A 20,998-nucleotide genomic window follows, 5' to 3' on the forward strand; every position below is an offset into this window, starting at 1 on the left:
AAACAAACGTTGATCATTTCCTTGCCGTTATGGAGCAATCAGATTGTCAAGAGTGGTCATAACAGATGCATGGTATATACTTCTTTACATGCTTATTTTTACAAATTACATCTACATGATTATTCCACAGTTTCCACATTCTTCCACAGAGAACTAAGAGTAAGAATGGGTCACATAGCAAACTTGTTGTAGTCACTCTTATTCTCTGTCTCTTTCTCTCTACACTCCTATACATTAACACAATTTATTGCAACTAACAAAGCACTTTAATTATTGCTTTATACCACTAAAACAATTATTGATAGGGGACTAGGCTATAAGAGGAGGAGGCCCTCTTAGTCAATAGTTGTTCCTCTTATTCAAGAATAGATAAGATCAATACAGGTTGTATTATGTGTGTGGGACGTTTATTTTCAAATGAGGATTACAAATCATAGGGAGACCCGGCTCTTAGAGCAAGTTAAAAATACACTTAAACCCCGGTTCTCTCGAGCGTTTTCGTCATAGATGACTTTGGCATTGTGAGCAAATCAAGCCGACTTTCTAGCTGCGCGAAGGGAGTCCTTCATTTGTGGAAGAGTCGTTTGTTGGTTGTTCAACACACACACAGACTCTCTTCGTGGAGATGGATCGGCGGGACATGGAGGCAACAACAACAGGAAGAATGGCCGTTCTACTGCAGCATCTTACTCCCACCACGAGCTCCATTGTTTCGTCCCTACATCCTCTTCCTTGTCTGGGATTCACCCCTGCAGAATTCAACTCAGGTGAGAGAGAGAGAGAGAGAGAGAGAGAGAGAGAGAGAGAGAGAGAGAGAGAGAGAGAGAGAGAGAGATTTGTTTACGAGTGAACGAAAAACTGCAATCTGCGCACATGCGCATCTGCGCACACATGTACCCACTTACTCATGACATGGATGTATGTACGATCGTGTATGTGTACGTGATTGTAGGTATGAATGTGCAAGTGTGTACAATTATGTACCTGTACGTCTTATGAACGAGTGTGTGTGTGTGTGTGTGTGTGTGAGAGAGAGAGAGAGAGAGAGAGAGAGAGAGAGAGATTGCATACTATCTTTTCCTTTTAGACAACTATTCATCAAAACCTACTATTCATGTGCTTTGAGCATAGTGATGTGTTGTTTCTTACTGTGTGTATATGACTGTTTTGACTCTTGTGTTAACATTTTTTTCTCTGCCATCCTAAAGATTCCTTTTTGCATAGAGGTTTATTACATTTTGGCCTCTGAGAAATTTGCATGAAGGTTTGTCAGAAAAGAGTTTTTCAAATAAATTGACGTGTGTGTGTAATTTTTTTCCTCTGCCGTCTAAAGGGTTCCGTATGCATAGAGTTTATTAGTTTAATTACATTTTGGTCGCTGAGAAATTTGGGTATGTCAGAAAAGATTTTCTCGAATTAATTTTCTTGAAATATGTTTGGATGGCATGAGAGTTTTGTAGGTGTATTGGTTCTTGTGTTCAGAAAGCTGAGTTTGAATGATTTGGCCATTTTTTCTTTTGTTTTTTTAGTGCTTTTTTCTTTGAAATGTAAAGATTGTGTAAATTCTCTTTCCTTAGATATTTGTATACATCAACTAATAGATATTTCTGAGCATATTTGTGCATGAAATTCACAAGCAACAAAAAATTGAGCGTTGGCTCCTTTTGCAGACCCCCCCTCCTTTGATTTATTATCTATGCGGAAGCTCTTAGATGGTCACAACATTGAAGAGCGAGATGCGGTGTTCAAGTTGATGGAAAGCAGTGATCTCTTTATATTGAAGCACATTGGGGGAGATATCTTTTTAGGCGCTGATTACAACCAGCCCATGGAAGCCCAACGAAGCATCACAATGGATCGCATTCATTTTCTCTTACGAAAGGGGGTTTTCAGAGGCTGGCTTACCAATGATGACCTTCAATTTGCATTTGAGAGGAGCGCAGTTCATGAGAGTTTAGGAACATTTGACCACTCACTTGGTATAAAGCTTGGTGTTCATTTTCATTTGTGGTAAGCATGCAAGCTCTTACAAGATCCCCTTTTTATGTCACTGGAGATGTTTTAATGAAGCTTAAGATTACAGAATATTCTGATTATAAAATGAGTCATTGAATTGATCCAGTGGGGACTGGAATGAAAAGGGTATGTCCCTCTCGGCCTTGGTCCCTAAGGGCCTAAGTGCATCATTGTGTGGGGTGTATCTCCACCTGTGATTCCCTGATGTCACCTCTGGGTGGCGTGACTAACAAGGGGACATGGAATAAATGACATTGCATGAAAAGACTTTTTAGTCCCCCGAGGGGGGAACTTGCTTTCCTTGTCGGCTTGCCGGCTCGAGCCCGTAAAAGTAAAAAGTAAAAAAGTAAATTGGAAGCCAAATGTTTAGAGTATTACAGTGAAACGAGGACAATGCTTGTTAGTAAGCAATGCTCCATAATGCGTTATTCTCCTTACCAATCTATGCTGCATCAGGGGTGGTGCTGTCAAATACCTCGGAACTGAGCGGCACCACAGGAAATGGCTGCAGGCTACTGAGGATTATGTCGTCAAAGGGTGCTTTGCCATGACAGAACTTGGACATGGAAGCAATGTAAATACCATTCTCTCAACTCTTGGGGTCTCACCCCTTAGCATGCTTTGCGAGGTTTTACTTAAATTTTTTTTGTGTGGTTAGGTGCGTGGCATAGAGACTGTTACAACTTATGATACATCTACACAAGAGTTTGTCGTGAATACGCCTTGTGAGTCTGCTCAAAAGTATTGGATTGGTGGAGCTGCAAACGTACGTTTATGTCCTCAACTTTACTGAACACTTAATGACTTTACTTTGAGCCTAGATATTTACCTCTTCTGGTGTTTTCTTCAGGACGCAACCCATGCAGTAGTGTTTTCACAGCTGCATATCAATGGCAGGAAGGAGGGAGTTCATGCATTTATCGTGCAGATAAGAGATGGGAAGGGTCAGGTGTGCCAAGGGGTCAAGATAGCAGATTGTGGTCACAAGATAGGTCTCAATGGTGTAGACAATGGAAGAATCTGGTAAAGAATAACTTTTTGTTTGATCCGCTATCTCCTTAATGCATTTTATACTTGTTTAGTTACATCCATGGGTACTGTCATAGGTTTGATAATGTACGTGTACCTCGTGAGAACTTACTCAATTCAGTGGCTGATGTTACTGCAAATGGAGAATATGTCAGTTCAATTAAAGACCCTGAGCAAGTATGTTGTCGTCATCTTTAACTCTGCTCTTTATTCGTTAAGCATTGGACCTTTGATGTTGCTAAATTGGGAGATACCAGTTCTACGGTCAATGATATCTATGTATCACGCAAAGAAAGACCGAGTTTTGCAAAAAGTTTTACATGCATTAATTTGGCTGGTCATTATTGCAACCACAGAGATTTGGAGCATTTATGGCACCTTTAACATTTGGCAGAGTAACCATTGCAACAAGTGCAGTGTATATGGCCAAGGTATGTATGCTGCAAGACATACTGTGGAAGTATAGATTAGTTTTGCATTAAAAGGTTCATCAATGCGGTTACTTTTACAGATTGGGTTGGCTACAGCAATACGTTATGCTTTGACGAGACGAGCTTTCTCTCCCAGCCCTGATGTACCAGAGGTTTTGCTTCTTGATTATCCCAGCCATCAGCATCGTCTCATTCCTTTGCTGGCCAAAACGTAAGATTAATACTTCTCTCATGACAATATGCGTTGTTTTCTAGTCTCTTTGCTTTGTTTTTTTTGTCTATTGAAAAGCAATAAGTAAGCCTCTTAATCTTTACCGTGTCGATTCAAGTTGGCTGTCCAGCAACTGCCATTTAAGCCAAATCTTTGTGAACAATTATCTAGGCTAATAAATTATACAAAGCTTAGCAGTTGCAAAAGGTAAATGTTTTCCTTTTGTTTTCTGAGACGGGCAGAGGCCACATGAATGGGAAAACAAACCAAAAACATTTATATTCAGATCTCAATTTCTATGAGAGTTGTAACATCTGGCTTAGAGGGTTGACACTTTTGTCACTAGCCTCACCTCTCTACAACCACCATTGCACTTTAGGGACAGGTTTTTCCACTTTTGTAGAGAACTGTTCTTGGAAGATCCAATCAGTATCAGACCATGGATGTGTCACACTGTCAGTGGCCAAGTATCCCCTCTTCAAAGACTAAATTACAATCAAAGGTAACTCATCACTCTCTGCAATAATCACCATGAAACGTGTTTCGTCAAGGGTGAAACCTTGAAGCTCATGAAACATTTCGGGTGGTGCTGAAACACTGAAACACCCCTTAACTCTTACCACTCTCGACACAAAGTTGAGCTACCAAAACTTTTGTGTCAAAATGAAACGTTTCGGGGCTTAAACATCTTGCGGTGACGTTAGTCACAATCTAATGCTGCCATGCTTGTTTACCTAGTAGAACATATCTGAAGACGTGGTAAGCTGGTTTTTAAGTTTGAAGTAAAACAAATGTTTATATCTTCTAGCTTATAAAATAAAGCATGACTCGTTGAGGAAAGGTAGTGAGATTGAATTTCTTAGATTATGGCTATGTTTAGAATAGAAGAATGCAAAGATATCTTCTAGAAAAGTTAAAAACTTGGTATTTAGCTCAAATGAGCTTGATGAGCGCGAGGCGGTGTGTGCAAGTGATAGAGCACGCGAAGATGTGCAGGCCTTGAGGCTTGAAGCGGAGGCACTGTGCTGCAGAAGGGAAGCGCTAGCAGAACGAAGAGGGAGAGAGAGAGAGAGCTTACGTTTTTGGGGAAAACTCAATAAGTGAGTTTTGGGTTTTCCCACTTTTATTATAAGTGACCTTTAAAAAATGTGTCATATGAACTTGGACAAAGTATAAAAATGTACAAAAAGGGGTTATTTAGGCCTTTAACCCAACAACCTCCCACTTAAAGGCATAAATGACGCCTTTAAGTTAACCAACTCCCACCAGCTGTATGCAATGCTCATGTTGAGCCTTAGCAAGACTCTTGGTGAGAACATCTGCAGGGTTATCCTGTGTATGGATCTTAGTCAAGCTGACTAGACCATCCTCCAATACCTGTCGTATGAAGTGGTACCGCACATCTATGTGTTTGGTACGCGCATGAAACATGGCATTTTTGGCTAAATAGACAACACTTTGGCTATCACAACCCAACACGGGTGTATGAGCAGGCATGCCAAGTTCTTTTGCAAGTCTGCCTAACCAAATGGCCTCTTTTGAAGCCTCTGTGGCTGAAATATATTCAGCCTCAGTAGTACTCAATGCCACAATTTTCTGTGACCTAGAACACCAAGAGACTGCACCACCAGCAATGGCAAATACATATCCACTGGTAGATTTCTTGGTATCCATGTCACCTGCCATGTCTGCATCACAATATCCCTGCAACTTCAAGTCTTTTGCCATAACAGATACACTTTGATTGTGTACCTTTCAAATATCTCAGAATGCATTTGACAGCTTCCCAATGCGCTTTGCCAGGATTTGACATGTATCGACTAACAACTCCCACTGCATAAGCAATGTCGGGACGAGTGGCAACCATAGCATACATAAGAGAACCACAAGTTGATGCATAAGGGATTCCCTTCATTGCTTTCAATGTTACCTCATCCTTTGGGCAATCTGCTTTGCTAAGCTTAGTGTATGGAGGTAAAGGTACTCCAAGAGGCTTAGCATCAGCCATATTAAACCTATCAAGTACTTTTGCAATGTACCTTTCTTGAGATAAAAACAACAATTTCAGCTTTCTATCTCTTTTAATACGCATGCCCAAAATATGCTCTGCATCACCCAAATCCTTCATAGCAAATGTTGAATTTAGCTTACGTTTTAGAGCATCAAGACTAGTCTTATGTTTCCCGGCAAGCAGCATGTCATCAACATAGAGAACAAGTATGATGGGACTACCATCTTCATCCCTTTTCATATACAAACAATGATCTGCATGGCTGCGTTTAAAGCCTTGAGACAGCATAAAAGTGTCAAACTTCTTATACCACTGCCGTGATGATTGTCTCAAACCATACAGAGCCCTTTTCAGTTTGCATACAAGTTCCTCATTTGTAGGAACTACAAAACCTTCAGGTTGTTTCATGTATATGTCCTCTTCAATGTCACTGTGCAAAAACATTGTCTTTACATCCATTTGATTCAATTCCAAATCAAGTACCGCAACGAGAGCAAAAAGGACACGTAAAGTTGTAAGCTTTGCAACGGGAGAAAAGATTTCTTGAAAATCAATTCCTTCTTTCTGTGCATATCCTTTTGCAACCAATCTTGCCTTGTACTTGGGGGTTTTTCATCCACAATCTTAATCTTGTATACCCATTTGTTAGGAAGAGCCTTTCTCCCTTTAGGCAATGGCACAAGATCCCAAGTATCATTTGCATACAAGGATTTCATTTCCTCTTGCATTGCAAGCTCCCACTTACTGCTTGACTCACATGTCTTTGCCTCTTTATACGTAAGAGGCTCTCCCTCATCTGTCAACATAACATGATGCAAAGAGGGCTCAAAGCGCTGTATCAACCTTGACACGAGTAGACCTACGTACCTAATGATCTACATTCTCAGGCACAAGTTCTACATCAGGAGGCAACTCATTTTCAGCATGCTCATGCTGCTGAAAATCATTTTCAGCCATGACAGGTGGCTGTCCATCTTCATTTGGAGTATCTAAATCATGTCCTACCTCTTATGGCTCAAGGTTAACCGGCTGATTATCAATTTCAGCTTGCGGTAATGCATCCTGAGGCTCTTTTTCAACATCAATAGGTGGCAAGAGAGGCTGAAATTTGATCGATTTCTTGTCAATTTCAAAAGATGTAGCATTTTTCAGCAATTTAGCCTCATTGAACACTACATCTTGGCTGCGTACTACTCTCTTAAACTGAGGCAACCATATCTTGTAGCCCATTTTACCCTCTTCGCCATAACCTAGGAAGAGTCCTTGGATGGACTTGGCATCTAGCTTTGTCCTCAAGTCATTACGAACATGGACAAAAGCCTTGCAGCCAAACACTCTCAAATGATCATAAGAGGCAGGTTTGCCAGACCAAACCTCCTCTGGAATGCCATTTTTCAGCGTACTGTTAGGAGAGCGATTGTATACATGAACTGCAGTTTTAAAAGCCTCTCCCCAAAACCCATGAGGGAGATTAACCGTGGACAATATGCAACGCACTCTCTCACATAAAGTACGGTTATACCTCTCAGCCACACCATTAGAAGATGGATTATAAGGGGCTGTCAACTCCCTTTTAATCCCATATTCTTCGCAATAACGCTGAAATTCAGCAGACGTGTACTCCCCCCCATTGTCAGATCTCAGACATCTAAGCTTACTACCCTTTTGCGTGGTCACAAAAGCATGAAACCTCTTAAATGCATTAAATGTCTCACTCTTATTCTTTAACAAATATGCACAGCCTTTCCTAGTGCAATCATCAATGAATGTAACAAAGTATAATGCACCACCAAAAGACTTAACAGGCAGTGTACATACATCGGAGTGAATTAAATCAAGAGCATTAGCTTTGCACGAGACACCAGAATAATAAGAAGACTTCTTTTTTTACCATACAAACAGTTATTACAGAAATCTAACTTGGTGCCCTTTACATCAACCCTCTTCAAAGAGGAAAGCACATCAAGTCCCTTCTGGCTCATATGGCCAAGTCTTTTGTGCCACAACTCCAAATGAGAAGCAACTTCAGCCACTGCAAGAAACTTGCCAGGCAAAGCTTTGCCATGTAAATAGTACAATGTACCACTCTTGCATCCCTTGACAATGAGCATTGATCCCTTAAGCAACTTCCATGAACCCCCAGCAAAAATGGTTGTATAACCCTGTGCATCCATCTGGCCAACAAACAATAGACTCTTCTTGACGCCTGGTACATACCTGACATCTTTAAGCATAAACTCTTGGCCATTGTTTAATGCCAAGCGCACAGTGCCCATTCCTTCAATGTCACAAGCATGGTTATCCCCAAGGTAAACCTTGCTACTTGCCTGCATGATAAGAAACAAAACACTCCACAGATGGAGTCACATGAAATGAGGCACCCGAGTCTATTATCCAAGACTGTGTAAGGCCATCATTTGCACTTAGCAATGCATCAATGACATCTCTACGTGAGATAAGCATGTCTTCTGCATTTGCTACAACAAAATCTGAGGGGCATGAAGCTGCAACCAAGATCTCTTCGTTGTCGGATAACTCTGTGATAACCACACTAGAGGATACATTGACAGTCTCTGAATCCTTGGAGGAGGTACCTACTGATTATTCCCCTTTCTTATCCTCTGTCTTCTTCTTCTCTTGTGGTTCCTTCTTTCTTTCCTGCTCTTTCTTGAAATACCTGCAATCTGGCTTCTTATGGCCTTTTTTGCCACACTGTAACAAGTCACATTCTTATCCCTAGACTTGCTTTTGCTCTTGTTTTGAGTCTTGGTACCTGTATTTTGCTTTTGACTTTTGCCTCTCGCATTGTAAGTAGAACTGCCACCTTCCCCACCACTAGACTTGCGTCTAATTTCCTCATTTAAGATGGAGCCTCGCACTCCATTATATGTGAGGTTGGGGCTATTACTCAAAGAAACCACAAGCGTTTCCCAAGAGTTTGACAAAGTCATTAACAAAAATATGGCTTTCAACTTGTCATCAAAAGGTTGAAGCCCAGTATCCTGTAGCTGAGTCATAACACTGGTGAAAGCACTTAAAGTGCTCAGAAGCCGACTTGGCTTTGTCAAGCATCATGTTCACGAGTTTGCGTATCAAATGCACCTGACTCACAAGGGTGGCATTCTCATAAGTGGCCTTCAACTTATGCCAAATTGCATGTGCACTGTCTAAGCCCTTTATGTCCACCAGAATGTCATCAGTCACACAGCCATTTTGATGTAGGCCTTTGCCCTCTTGTTGAGCTTGGCCCAATCCTCATCCGGCATATCCTCAGGCTTTAAAGCCAAAAGGGCGTCCTCACAATCCTTGAGGAACAAAATCCCCTGCATCCTGTCCTGCCATAAGTCAAGCTCTTGGCATCAGACGACAAGGAAGTAGAGGCCATTTGCAAGGATAAAAATGCAGTAGAAAGTGTCTACACAAAATCTAAAAATTTCCATTGATCACAATGTACCGCATGTCGCATACAATGTGCTGAAAATTTCAGCAATTAACAAGTATCCCCAATGCATACTTGCATAAACCCACAATAGGCGTACATAAACCTCAATTTGTGTACATAAAAACAGTTCAATTTTGAATTTTCTGCAAATTTACTGTTTTGGCGCATCAATTTGTATCAAATGGACTTGTTTTGAGTGGGAAAAGCAAGGGACATTCACGGGAATCGATTTAGAACAACTTGCGTTCTGCTGTTTTGACCTGTAATTTTTTGGGTTTTACTTGTTTTGACCTAATTTCAGTCTGTTTTAGACTGTTTTGGGAACCCTAATCACCCTAGGTGACACCGGAAGCAAGGGGCTTCGCGATGAAAGCGGAAATTTGACACGAGAGAAGCCTTTTGTCTGTTGTCCAGCCACCTGCGCAAAGCTTCTGAAACCCTAATCTAGCTTTGATACCAGTTAATGAGCGCGCGGCGGTGTGTGCAAGTGATAGAGCACGCGAAGATGTGCAGGCCTTGAGGCTTGAAACGGAGGCACTGTGTTGCAGAAGGGAAGCGCTAGCAGAATGAAGAGGGAAAGAGAGAGAGCTCACGTTTTCGGGGAAAACTCAATAAGTGAGTTTTGGGTTTTCCCACTTTTATTATAAGTGACATTTAAAAAATGTGTCCAGGTTCATATTCAATATGAACCTCCTGGACATATTCAATATGAACCTGGACAAAGTATAAAAATGTACAAAAAGGGGTTATTTAGGCCTTTAACCCAACAGAGCTCTCTCTCTTGCAAAAGAAAGCATGCTGGTGATTGTATCTCTCTACACACCAGACATGGTCGTCATTAGTGGTCAGCAAAAGTTTTCATATCCATAGCAGTTGCCTTGCATATAACTTAAGGTCAAAATCTGATAGGCATCACGAGTAACAAAGTCGTAGTGGTTTCCACTAGCTCCACAGGTTGTTGTTAGGGTTGATAGGTCAGAACCACTAAGAGAATTAATTGAACTTCTGGAGGTTGTTGTCTTTGTTTTAATGTTGTATATTTGTAGGTATGCGGCAAGCTTTGCTGCAAATCAACTGAAGAAGATTTATGTGAATCGGACACCTGCGGATGCCAAAACCATACATGTGCTTTCAAGTGGTTACAAGGCCATGTTTTCATGGCATAATGTGAAAACATTACAGGTCACTTGTTGTTCAAAATTATTTGTGGAAAATTCTGCTCAAAGTAATTCTCTAATTCTCTTAAATTGAGGCTTCTTTATCTTACAATAGGAGTGCCGTGAAGCTTGTGGTGGTCAAGGTTTGAAATCTGAGAATCGCATTGGGCAGCTAAAGGCGGAGTATGATGTGCAGCTTACTTTTGAGGGCGATAACAATGTTCTTATGCAGCAGGTAAATGGTTTGGATGTGCAAGGTGTGAACTAATTAGTCAGCTCCCCTGTTTATATTGTTCAGTAGCACCTTGGATTGGCTTCCAGGTTAGCCTTGCTCAGTGTATGACCGAGCTTTAGAAAATGATGTGTAGGTTAGCAAGGCTTTGATTGGGGAGTACTTTGCCGCTAAAAAAAAAGGAAAACCACTCATTGCTTTTGGGTTGAAGCATGTAAACATTGTCAATGCTCCTGCCCAGACATCACACAGCAGCTCGGTTTTACAGAGTAAAGATTTTCAGGTATGCTCTCCCGTATTGTGTAATCACGTTGATTACCAAAAGGAAATGTTCATGGTGTGACGACCAACCAAACAATTATTTGCTCCCTTCGTCTCTTATTGCCCATCAACACATTGACACCCATTGTTGAAATCTGACCATCACACGCGAACCATAATCAGGTTTGCTGATGCGCACATGGAAGGATGCTTAATGCTCATATACTCTCTTTGAATTCATTTTGTGACACATGGTTGTGCTATTGTTGGAATGACAACTGTTGATCCTTCAGATTGCATTGTTCCAATTACGTGAACGAGATCTGCTACATCGCCTTGTAGCAAATATATCTGGCCAAATGTCTCAAGGGTCATCTGTGGCAGATGCGTTGCTCAAGGTATCTAGAGGACATTATTTTTTATGGGCTATTAACATGTGTCTGAAGTTCTCATATGCATTTTCTTTTTTCGTGTAGAATTATCATCTCGCAGAGGATTTAGGCTATGCTTTCTCAGAAAGATGTGTCCTTGAGACCTTCATTGCTGTGGAGGAAGAGAAAACACATTCTTCGATAAAGGTTTCCACTCTGCTTTTGTACCATTTCTGTGCTTGCATGGTATAGTTTGTATCCCGCTTGTGTCATGTGTATGCATGTGTAGGTCATCGTGCCATATAAATGAGAACTGAGAAATTTTTGTTAATTAATTGCAGTCCCTACTTGAGTGGCTCCGGGCACTTTACATTCTAAGTAGCATTGATGAAAATCCAGTATTTTTAAGGTAACACACAAAATACTTTTTTGGAAGATGTAAGTTATGGTTTCTTGCTTTTCTTATCTGCTTGCCTTTTCCCTTTTGGGGCCATTCAGGTATGGTTACATAACACCCAAACAAGCTCAGGCTATACAAAGTGAAATAACTCGTCTATGTATGGAACTCCGACCCCAAGCTTTGGCTCTTGTTGATGCTTTCGGACTGCCTCGTGGATTACTTGGTCCCATTGCCTTTGACTGGATAAAGTACAATTCTTGGGAACATGTGGAGAACAGGGGGAAGGATGAGAAGTCATCCGCGACCTTTCTTGCAAGCTTATAATTGTTTCATTATGAATTTTTGAGCTGTACAGAAGATTCCATGAGGAGCTTGGTGTTGTGTAAATATATCGTGAGCAAATGTATAGTCAGTTGTGTCCTTACATGAAGTTCTTGTCTGCTTACTGGGAGTTCTTGTTTGCCAATCATGGGAGTCCCAAAAGAGCAGAAATTGTAATAAGCTGACCAGAAGAATTTTCTAGTGTTTTGTTCTTGGAGTGAAATAGTACATTCTTGTAAAAAGTTTTTCAAGTGCTCAGTTTTTAGTTCTAGAGAACTGGTTTGAAGACAAGGAATGTCTGCTTCAAAAAATTGTGGGTCAGTACTTCCTTGCCTTCCTGATAATCAAACACTGATTTTTTATGAAACGGCTTTGTATTTTAAGATATGAGCGCAAATTTCTTGTGCTTCCCAAGTAAGAGATTCTCTTGAAAAGATATGTAAGACTCTGTACCAATATGTAGTCAATTGCAGCTACCAAAGATGAGAAGATCGAGAACTCTTCTGATTGACCTTTGGCTATAAGACCTATTTCTCATACATTATCCAGTACCCCCCCCCCCCCCCCCCCTTGGCTTTTCATTTTAACCCTGCTGTTGGCTTGGTATTTGAAAGAAAGAAACGCAAACCTTTTGTTTGCCATGTTGCAGAGCTGGCCTGATTCATTTTTGTCAGTCTTTTGCCAAGGGCAATGCGATTTTGTCTCTTAATTTGCTATACGGCCAGCTCGGTGGATAGGCAACTACTCGAGATCTTCCGTGAACTCAGCTAAAAGCCAAGCTAATGCTAGCATAGGCAGAGGCTTTTATCTATAAACTACAAGATCAGGAAGCAAACAGGAGAATTAATGAAAAAAAGTCTTCCTCCTTTCCACTTGATATGAAAGTATAATGGCTCTTTTGAACCTTAATGTTGTGTTCAATGTCCTAGAACATAGGAGGATGAAATTGTGGTCACTAGTAGTAATCTGACATCATACCAGGCTTCTATGTGGAAGATGTGTACCTATGCTCTTATTTCAATGTAGCAGAGGTTGTCCCCTGAATCTATCAATGAGCCGCGCACATATGTTTTGGTGCTAGCTTGCTCCATCCATCTACCTAAATAACCCATCTATGTGGGGAAAAGAACATGAAACTGCCTCCCCGAGGTGAAGCCATGCTTAAAAATCATTGCTCTAAATCATCGAACATAAAACCAAATCAAAAGATTCCATTTCTATTAGAAATTGAAATGAAGAAGACACATGTAAAAACGTGCACTTAAAGAAGCTAGTCTATTCCATACATGTTTTGGTATTCGTGATAAGAGAATGTGTGGAGTTATGGATCGCTTAATAAATAGTGCAACTAATGCATGAGCCTATTCATCTTAGATTTCGAGTGTGCCTACTCTACAATAGGAAACAAAACTCTAGTAATGGAGTTGTTAAAACTTGCACCATCATTCACAAAAGTTGTATCTATATAACTGAGTCTTACATCACAACCAGACCTAATGACCCAAATTCCCTTTGCTGCAAGGACATGATCCTTCATGAATAATCAATGTGGATAGTTGTTCCCATCCAATTTTTCATCAGGAGATAGCATGCAAAAGACATCATTGTTTTCAGCCATGCACAAAAGCAACCTGTGCTACATAGCACAACCCACTGTAGACTACAAAGTGCGTATTTTTATAGAAAAATGAAATAATATTGAACATGCCAAGCTCAAAGATTTCTTTCAAAGGTTATGTTGCCATGTGAACGCTCACCAAAAATCACCTCAACCAGAAAGTGAGCCAGAAGGGGTGTTGGTGCAATGCCCAAGATGTTGAAGCTTGCTCTCATACACAATGTTGGAAATGCATTTGCAAGAATGCACACGAAGATGGAGAGATGAAGGAGAAGCTCAAGAGTACATAACATCAAAAGTAGTATGACTCGGTGTGTTAATGCATGGATAAGGCTTGCTCTAGAGTGATGGGCGATATACAAGTCTAGGAAAAAAATCTCTCAACTAGGGAAAAAAGTGCCATGACGGTCCTACGTGTTACCATATACATGTGGTAGTGATGTGTGTGAACACACTTAGAACCGTCGGGCAGGGAGTTGGAAAGATTGTGCTTACTACTGCAAATGGCAGTTCTTTCACACTTATTGATGCATTGTATGTACCTGGGATCAAGAAGAATCTTTTACATGTATCTGCATTTGCTAGACTTGGTCTTGTAGTCAAATTTGTGGGTGACAGATGTACAGTACATGATCTCAATTTTGGTGATGAAATTGTTGCATCTGGCATTTTATGTCGTGGGCTATATAAGCTCAATTTGTATGACAAGTGTGGGCAAAATTTTGCAAATGCGGTTGTGGATTCTAAGGCTATTTCATATGCAAAACTTTGGCGTGCACATTTTGGACATCTGAATTTTGCTTGTTTGCTCCGTTTGCAAAAATCTGCTATGCTTGCTTTTTTGTCACCTCTTGAAGCACCTGTCAAGCATGTTTGTGAAGGCTGTATTTTGGGTAAGATACAACGTTCAAAGTTTCCAAAGGGTGGTTCAATTAGGGCCACATGCAGGTTGCAACTTGTGCATAGTGATGTTTGTGGGCCGTGCAAACTTCATCCTTGGACAATTACCTATACTTCGTGACTTTCATTGATGATTACTCTAGGCATGCATGGGTATATCCGCTTAAAACTAAGTCCAAAGTGTTTATGTTCTTCAAACAATTTTTGGCTATGGTTGAAAATGTCTTGTACTATGGACACCCTCCGTTCTGATCGAGGGGGGAAGTATATGTCTCATGAATTTAATGCATTCCTGGCTAGTCGTGGGATAAAACACCAATGTACAGTGCCTTATACACCTCAACAAAATGGTGTTTCTAAGAGGAAAAACAGGTCACTAAGTCAAGCTTTGCCACATTCGTTTTGGCTTGAGGCCATCATGTGTGCCACTTATGTACTTAACAGGTGTCCTACGAAAGGCTTGCACTCTATTACTCCATATAAAGCATGGCATGATAGATAGCCTTCTATTGAGCACATGCGTGTTTTTAGCTATTTGGCATATGCTTTGGTGCCACAAGCACAACGCTAAAAATTGGATGATAAGGCTGTCAAATGTATTTTTGTTGGTTATAGTGCTGAAAGAAAAGGTTACAGGTTGTATCATCCGCAAACAAAGCGTACCTTGGTCTCATGAGATGTTGTGTTTGTGGAATATTCTATCTAGCCCTTGTTGCCATGTATTAGAGACAGTTTTGTCAGCTCAGAGGACATTTATGACACTTTTTTGCCTCTTTTCAGTGGTGGAAGTTCAAATGTAAATTTCAATGAGCAAATGTACAGCCTATGGGGGTTTCTAAAAATGTTACAGATCATCATATTACTGATGCAGATGTACATGGTGTACTTGATAAGGAAAGGGCTAAGAATGAGCAAGTTAGAGGTATGCCTAAATGGCTGGTGCATTTGCGTGACAATAAATTGGATGCACCTTTGTCTAGTCGTACTCGTTCAGGTTCTCGTCATGCATCTTATCTCAAGGGGTGCACTATGTAATCATGTTAATGTATAACATGAGTTCAAAAAGAGGGGTTTTAGAATACAAAAGTTTAGCCAATTTAACATAGATAGATTAAAATAAGAGGTTTTTATATTCAATTTTGGAAAATTTTCCTAAAATAAAGGGTCATTTTATTCATTCAGACATGTTAAAGAGAGGTTTTTTTATATCCAGTGAACGCACATTACATAGGGGGGTACTCAACGGTGAACCCCCCGAGCATCTTATGCATCAGATTGTTATGCTTCGGCTGTGTCTAACTTTCATGATGTTGATGAACCTATATCTTTTTATGAAGCACATAATCCAAAAAATTGGATGACTGCCATGCAATTAGAATATGATACACTTATAGAAAATGATACATGGATTTTATGTGATTTGCCTCCTGGCAAAAAGGCCATTGGTACAAAGTGGGTTTACAAGTTGAAACGCAAGCTGGATGGTGAGATTGATCGCTATAAGGCTCAACTTGTTGCAAAAGGTTATGCACAACAGAAAGGCATAGATTATGAAGAGACTTTTTCTCCCACTTGTTGTACGACTATTGTGCATTTTCTATGTGTATTGGCAACTCATTATGGTTGGGATGTACATCAATGAGACATTGTTAATGCTTTCTTGAATGGTGACATATTTGAGAAAGTTTATGTAACACAGCCTCGTGGTTTTGTCAAGAAAGGACAAGAGGACATAGTGTGCAGATGTAAGAAAGCTTTGTATGGGTTTCTCATGCTTGGTATGAGAAAGTTGACACTCATTTGGTCAAACGAGGCTTTCATGACAATCCAACAGAAAGCACATTTTATGCAAAGCGTGAAGGGGATGTACTTCTCATTGTGGTCCTTTATGTGGATGATTTGCTGATCATTGGACCAAATGAGAGACATATTGCTAAATCTGAGGCTGATTTGAATGCTACTTTCAAGATGAAATATTTGGGGATGTTGCATCATTACTTGGGTATACAGTTTAAGCAGTGTGATGGTGGTATTGTCTTGTGTGTCAAAAAAGTTACATAGAGACATTGCTATGTAAGTTTAGAGTTGAGGATTGAAAACCTATTGCAACTCCCATGGAAACAGATTTGAAGTTGTCTTCGTGACACTGGTGATCCTGACGATGTCACTCTTTACCAAACTGTTGATAGCTACCTCATTTATGTATGCAACATGAGGTTCGATATTCACTTTGCAATCTCACATGTCAGCAGATTCATGCATAGCCCAAGGTCTAAGCATTGGCAGGCTGTCAAGAGGATTTTCGCTACTTGAGTGGCACTTTACGTATTGGCTTGTTTGCCGCCAGACTTATATGCTTTTTCGAACTTGGATTGGGCTGGTTGTTTTGACACATGAGTATCTGTTAGAAGCTGGACAAACCCCACGGAGACAAACTACTCGGAGGATTATCATTTTTTGTAATTATTCATTTATTGAGGAAACCTGATTTTTCACCTTGTAAATATTGGAACTTACAGAAGATTCCAGATTGTATCCCAGTTTTGATAGATAGATGGAGTAGTTGGTTGATTTTGGAACTTTAGGGTTTGAGAATTGTAAGGTATATGTACCACTTTTTGACCTTAATGAAAAACCTTTTGTCATTTTTAAAAACAAGTTTTGAAGTCTGTGAGTGAGCGTACTCTGTACGAGAGAGAGTGTGAGCTTCATCTTGACGCTACGTGTGCACCGGTGGTCGGAATCGAGTGCGGAGAAGTGCAGCGTGTTGCCCCCGACGAGAGCTACGCACCGATACCTACATTGCGCGTGTACGGTCCGGTTTTGCGAGCTCCTTCTACGAGCTTCATCTGTTGATTTGGTGAGCATACGTTGTCCGATTTTGCATTGTAGCATATCCATGCGTTCACATTGAGTAGAACTACACATTAGGCACTTTAGATTTTGAAAACGAAGACCTGCAAATTTCGGCCAGACATCCTACGTGATTTTGCACCGTGTGTTTTGGGTTGGGATTTTGGTTCATAGATCTTAGGGAGAGCGACCTATTGGTGTTAGTAGGGTCTCCTTCAAGTTCTATGGTGTTTCGAGATTGTTTGATGGGTGTTCGGCTCTAGAAAGCGTTGTAGGAAGTTTCCTCTTATGCACTCTTGAAGGCTATGACTTGGACAATTGGTAGAAACCTCTGTAGGAATTAGTTAGGAGTTGGTCAAGTGTAGGTTGACATCTTATGCTTGCTTCCACGCGCCTGCGGGTCGAGCTTCGTCCTTAGCTGACATTATATGTTAGGTGAGTTCTCGTTGTGCTAACGTCCGTCGCGGCATATCCGTCCAACATTGGCACCGCTTCCGGGAACGAAAACCTTAGGTAGGTGATCAAGACTAATCCTTGAGGATTGGGATTTTTGGCTTGCCAAGAGTCTCGTTTTACATTTAGATAGGATCAGAGGGTGGAGGACTCTCTAGGTCTTAGAGGGAGTCTAGGAAGCGTGTGTCTGGCCTAGATCCTTCGACTTAGGTAGATTTAGGTAGACCAAGATAGTTTTAAGTAGTAGTCGAGTTCTTGAGTAGGAGTTGGAGTGGTAGAAGGGGTGAGAGGAAAGCTTGAGAGTCCGAGGAGGCCCAAAAGCAACCAAAACACCATTATCACCATTTCACATGATGAGTAGGAGTAGAGTAAGTAGGACATCATGATTCAGGATCTAGAGCATTTCATGTATGTATACTTGCTTGGTAAAGTCATCACAAGTTTGTAAAAGACACAAAAGTGTGTTTGAAAGCCTAAGAGAAGTCCAAAAGTTATTGTGAGTGTTTCTGATAGAGCTACAGAGTATCAGGAGCATTTCTGTCAAAAAAAAAATTTAATTTCAAGCGAGAAGACATCCTACCTATAAGCTAATCTGGTGGGAATTTTGGGATTTTGAGTTGACCAGTGTGTTCAGAAGGTGGGATTTACCGTAATTTCAACTGGAAAGTGGAAATTTGACCATATCTTGACAGGATAAGGCTAGATAGACTGAAATTTCCAGACATCCTACCCAAATTGTGCCAAAACATTATTTTGAGACCAAAAGCATAAGATGGCTACATGAGCATGTCTTGCATGATATATTGAGTGACTGAGAGGGATTTCACCTCATTTGGGTGAGAAAATTGGGTTCAAAGCGAACTTTGGCACTTTTGACTGAAAAAGGCAATAACAACTAAAATTGGGGACTTTTGAAATCCAAACCAAAATCTAAGCATAACATTGGGTTACTGACATCAAGGGGAAGCTGTGGGTCAAGTTTAGGGTCAAACAGGCCAAAAAGACATCCTACGCGTAGAATGTCTTCCGTGTGATTTTAGACTCCAAACCAAATTTTGAGTATACCAAAGTGATCAGCAACTCAAGGAAGCCTGTGCTTTGAGTTTGAAGCCATTCTGATAAAAAAGACATCCTACGCGTAGGATGTCTAAAGCAAGAAATTGAAGCCAGATATTGACTGTGGGCATAGCAAGGTGTTGTATAGCCTAAGGCAAGCCTCCTAGTCAATTTTGGGTCTAGATTGGAGTTGATTAGACTGATCAAGATCAACAATAGGCTGTCGGAACAGATTTCTGACTCATTGACCAGCTAATAGGTGTCCAAATCAAAAAGTAAAAGCAACTGTGGGCTCAGCACATCAAGGGGAAACCATAGTGCAAAAATCTAGGCAAAACAAAGCAGGAGACATCCTACGCGTAGGATGTCTATAGGGGCTTATTGAAGAGAAAATTTGACTGGGCTTAGACAGTGAGATTCCATTTGACTTAAGGGTTCCAGAACTTCTTTCAGAAGTGAATTTGGACCTTGTTTGTCCAATTGATGGAGCAAAGACTGATTCCAGACTTTTTCGAATGAATTGACCAACGTGCGAGGGAAGTACAGTTCCATAATAGCAGACCTAATCCAGAACATTAGCAGTGTATAAAATATAGTAGTGGTTGAGATTAACTTTCCAATTATACTAATCATTACTAAGATAACCTCTAGAAGATAAATGCTTTGATTCGATTACCGAAATTAAACGCTTGTGTACAGGTATATTCAGCAACAAAGCAAGAAGTTGTGCAGAGACTGATCCTTTGTCAGGTGAGTGGTTGGATTTGTGATAAATTTCATTGATAAGTTTGATGAATTTAAGATCAGGAAGATACATTGTTATAGACCAGAAGGTGGCAGGTGACCAAGGTAGTTTAGTGTCCACCGAAGAGAGTGTAACTCAGGCAAGGCTAGATCCCCTAGCACCAATTATTGAGGAAGGTAGTGATACTGACACTTCGTCAGACAAATCTTTCTTCATGATGGGTAGTCAACAGCCAGGAGGTTTCACCTATGATGGACCAATGCCAGGAGGAAGCACCTCCCAAAATCCTTTGAATGATTCCAAGCTCAGTGTGATCTTCTTAGAGGGAACAAACTCGAGGGGAGCCCTAGTCTATTCTGACTATCGAGGACACAAGTGCATTTGTATTGAAGAGAGGCCAACACAGAGATTGGAGATAATCCGAGTCTATGATGATGGAGACAGATTTCGAGACGAAAAAGGGAACCACTATTTGATAGTTAGTAACCCTGAAGATTATAACAGATATGGAGATAATGTGGTGAAAGGAAAAATGGTTTCAGAAGCTCAAGAACCGCCACCAAACATTGATCGGCCCGGAACTATTTTTATGTATGATAAGAAAATAACCAGGGTTCCAACTTACAATGAGAACATGGGAATCTACAAGCATGAGAGTGAGGGTATAGTCGCTTACTTTCGCAGCAAAGAACCTTACGTAAACGAATTAAGAAAAGATAAGGTTCTTTACTTATTTTCTTATGAAACTGCTATGGGGAAGGGTATAGTTTTTGTTGATAGATACGGGCCAGAATACCAACGTATTCTCCCAGAGGAGGTAGAAAGGGCAACAGGTCCAGGAGCATCAGCATATGCCCCTGAGGAAATGCCAAGAGCCACCTACACCCCAAGAAAGTTGATGAATCCTTTTTCAGAAGATTATGACGCTACCTCACATTCCACCCGACCACAGGAATTCAACGACCAAAACCAACCGGCAAACCAGCCATCATTGCAGACATGGCTTCAACAGAGCATAACATTGGAACAAGACCGAAGCCGAGATGGCCATCAAACTGCACGAGGGCTAAGGGATTTGCAAGAACCACCACTCTATCCAAGGTATCAAGGAGAGAGTAAGCCAAAGACTGAAGGGTCAACAGAGCTTGGAGGGCCACCCATAGAACGAGTTCGAAGAGATGAACCATCTCTGGTGAGAACTGTTAGAAATTATGGCTTAGGAGCACCACTGGAAGAGGAACCAGCCTACTACCGAAGACCTGAGGAGGTATATCGATTAGGACGTGGAGATCCAATGATGAGGTTTGTAGACCATCGGCGAATTAGACCTTCTCAAGTGCAAAAATGGGTAAACAAGAAATACACAGAAGCAGAGATCATGTAGCAGCCTTTGTGAGTGTAATTAGAGCCGAAGAGGTGTTAGACTTTCCTACCCAATTTACAGGGATCTTAGAAGATGATGCTGCCACTTTGTTTGACTCTGTAGAGCGT

At 40.8% G+C, this 20,998-nt stretch overlaps 1 protein-coding gene across 1 annotated transcript; it reads left to right on the plus strand.

The window, feature by feature from the left end:
- Positions 1–489: 489 nt before the first annotated feature.
- LOC147457365 (acyl-coenzyme A oxidase 3, peroxisomal-like) lies at positions 490–12,124 on the plus strand. Its single transcript, XM_086512255.1, has 15 exons — positions 490–767; positions 1,671–2,010; positions 2,473–2,590; positions 2,675–2,782; positions 2,867–3,039; positions 3,123–3,222; positions 3,402–3,476; positions 3,557–3,687; positions 10,187–10,322; positions 10,413–10,532; positions 10,666–10,812; positions 11,084–11,188; positions 11,267–11,368; positions 11,503–11,570; positions 11,660–12,124. The coding sequence occupies exons 1-15, from the start codon at positions 626–628 to the stop codon at positions 11,883–11,885; spliced, it is 2,091 nt and encodes a 696-aa protein (XP_086368381.1). The 5' UTR covers positions 490–625; the 3' UTR covers positions 11,886–12,124.
- Positions 12,125–20,998: the final 8,874 nt, after the last annotated feature.

The sequence above is a fragment of the Adiantum capillus-veneris genome, chromosome 5 (genome assembly GCF_014529385.1).
Source record: "Adiantum capillus-veneris isolate H3 chromosome 5, ASM1452938v2, whole genome shotgun sequence".
NCBI lineage: Eukaryota > Viridiplantae > Streptophyta > Polypodiopsida > Polypodiales > Pteridaceae > Adiantum > Adiantum capillus-veneris.

Excerpts from the sequence above, each read along its gene's own strand:
- LOC147457365 (XM_086512255.1), top strand. The coding sequence starts at position 626 with ATGGATCGGCGGGACATGGAGGCAACAACAACAGGAAGAATGGCCGTT. Across the intron at positions 3,477-3,556 it reads GTGCAGTGTATATGGCCAAG|ATTGGGTTGGCTACAGCAAT; the intron begins GTATGTATGCTG and ends TTACTTTTACAG. Across the intron at positions 11,189-11,266 it reads TGGCAGATGCGTTGCTCAAG|AATTATCATCTCGCAGAGGA; the intron begins GTATCTAGAGGA and ends TTTTTCGTGTAG.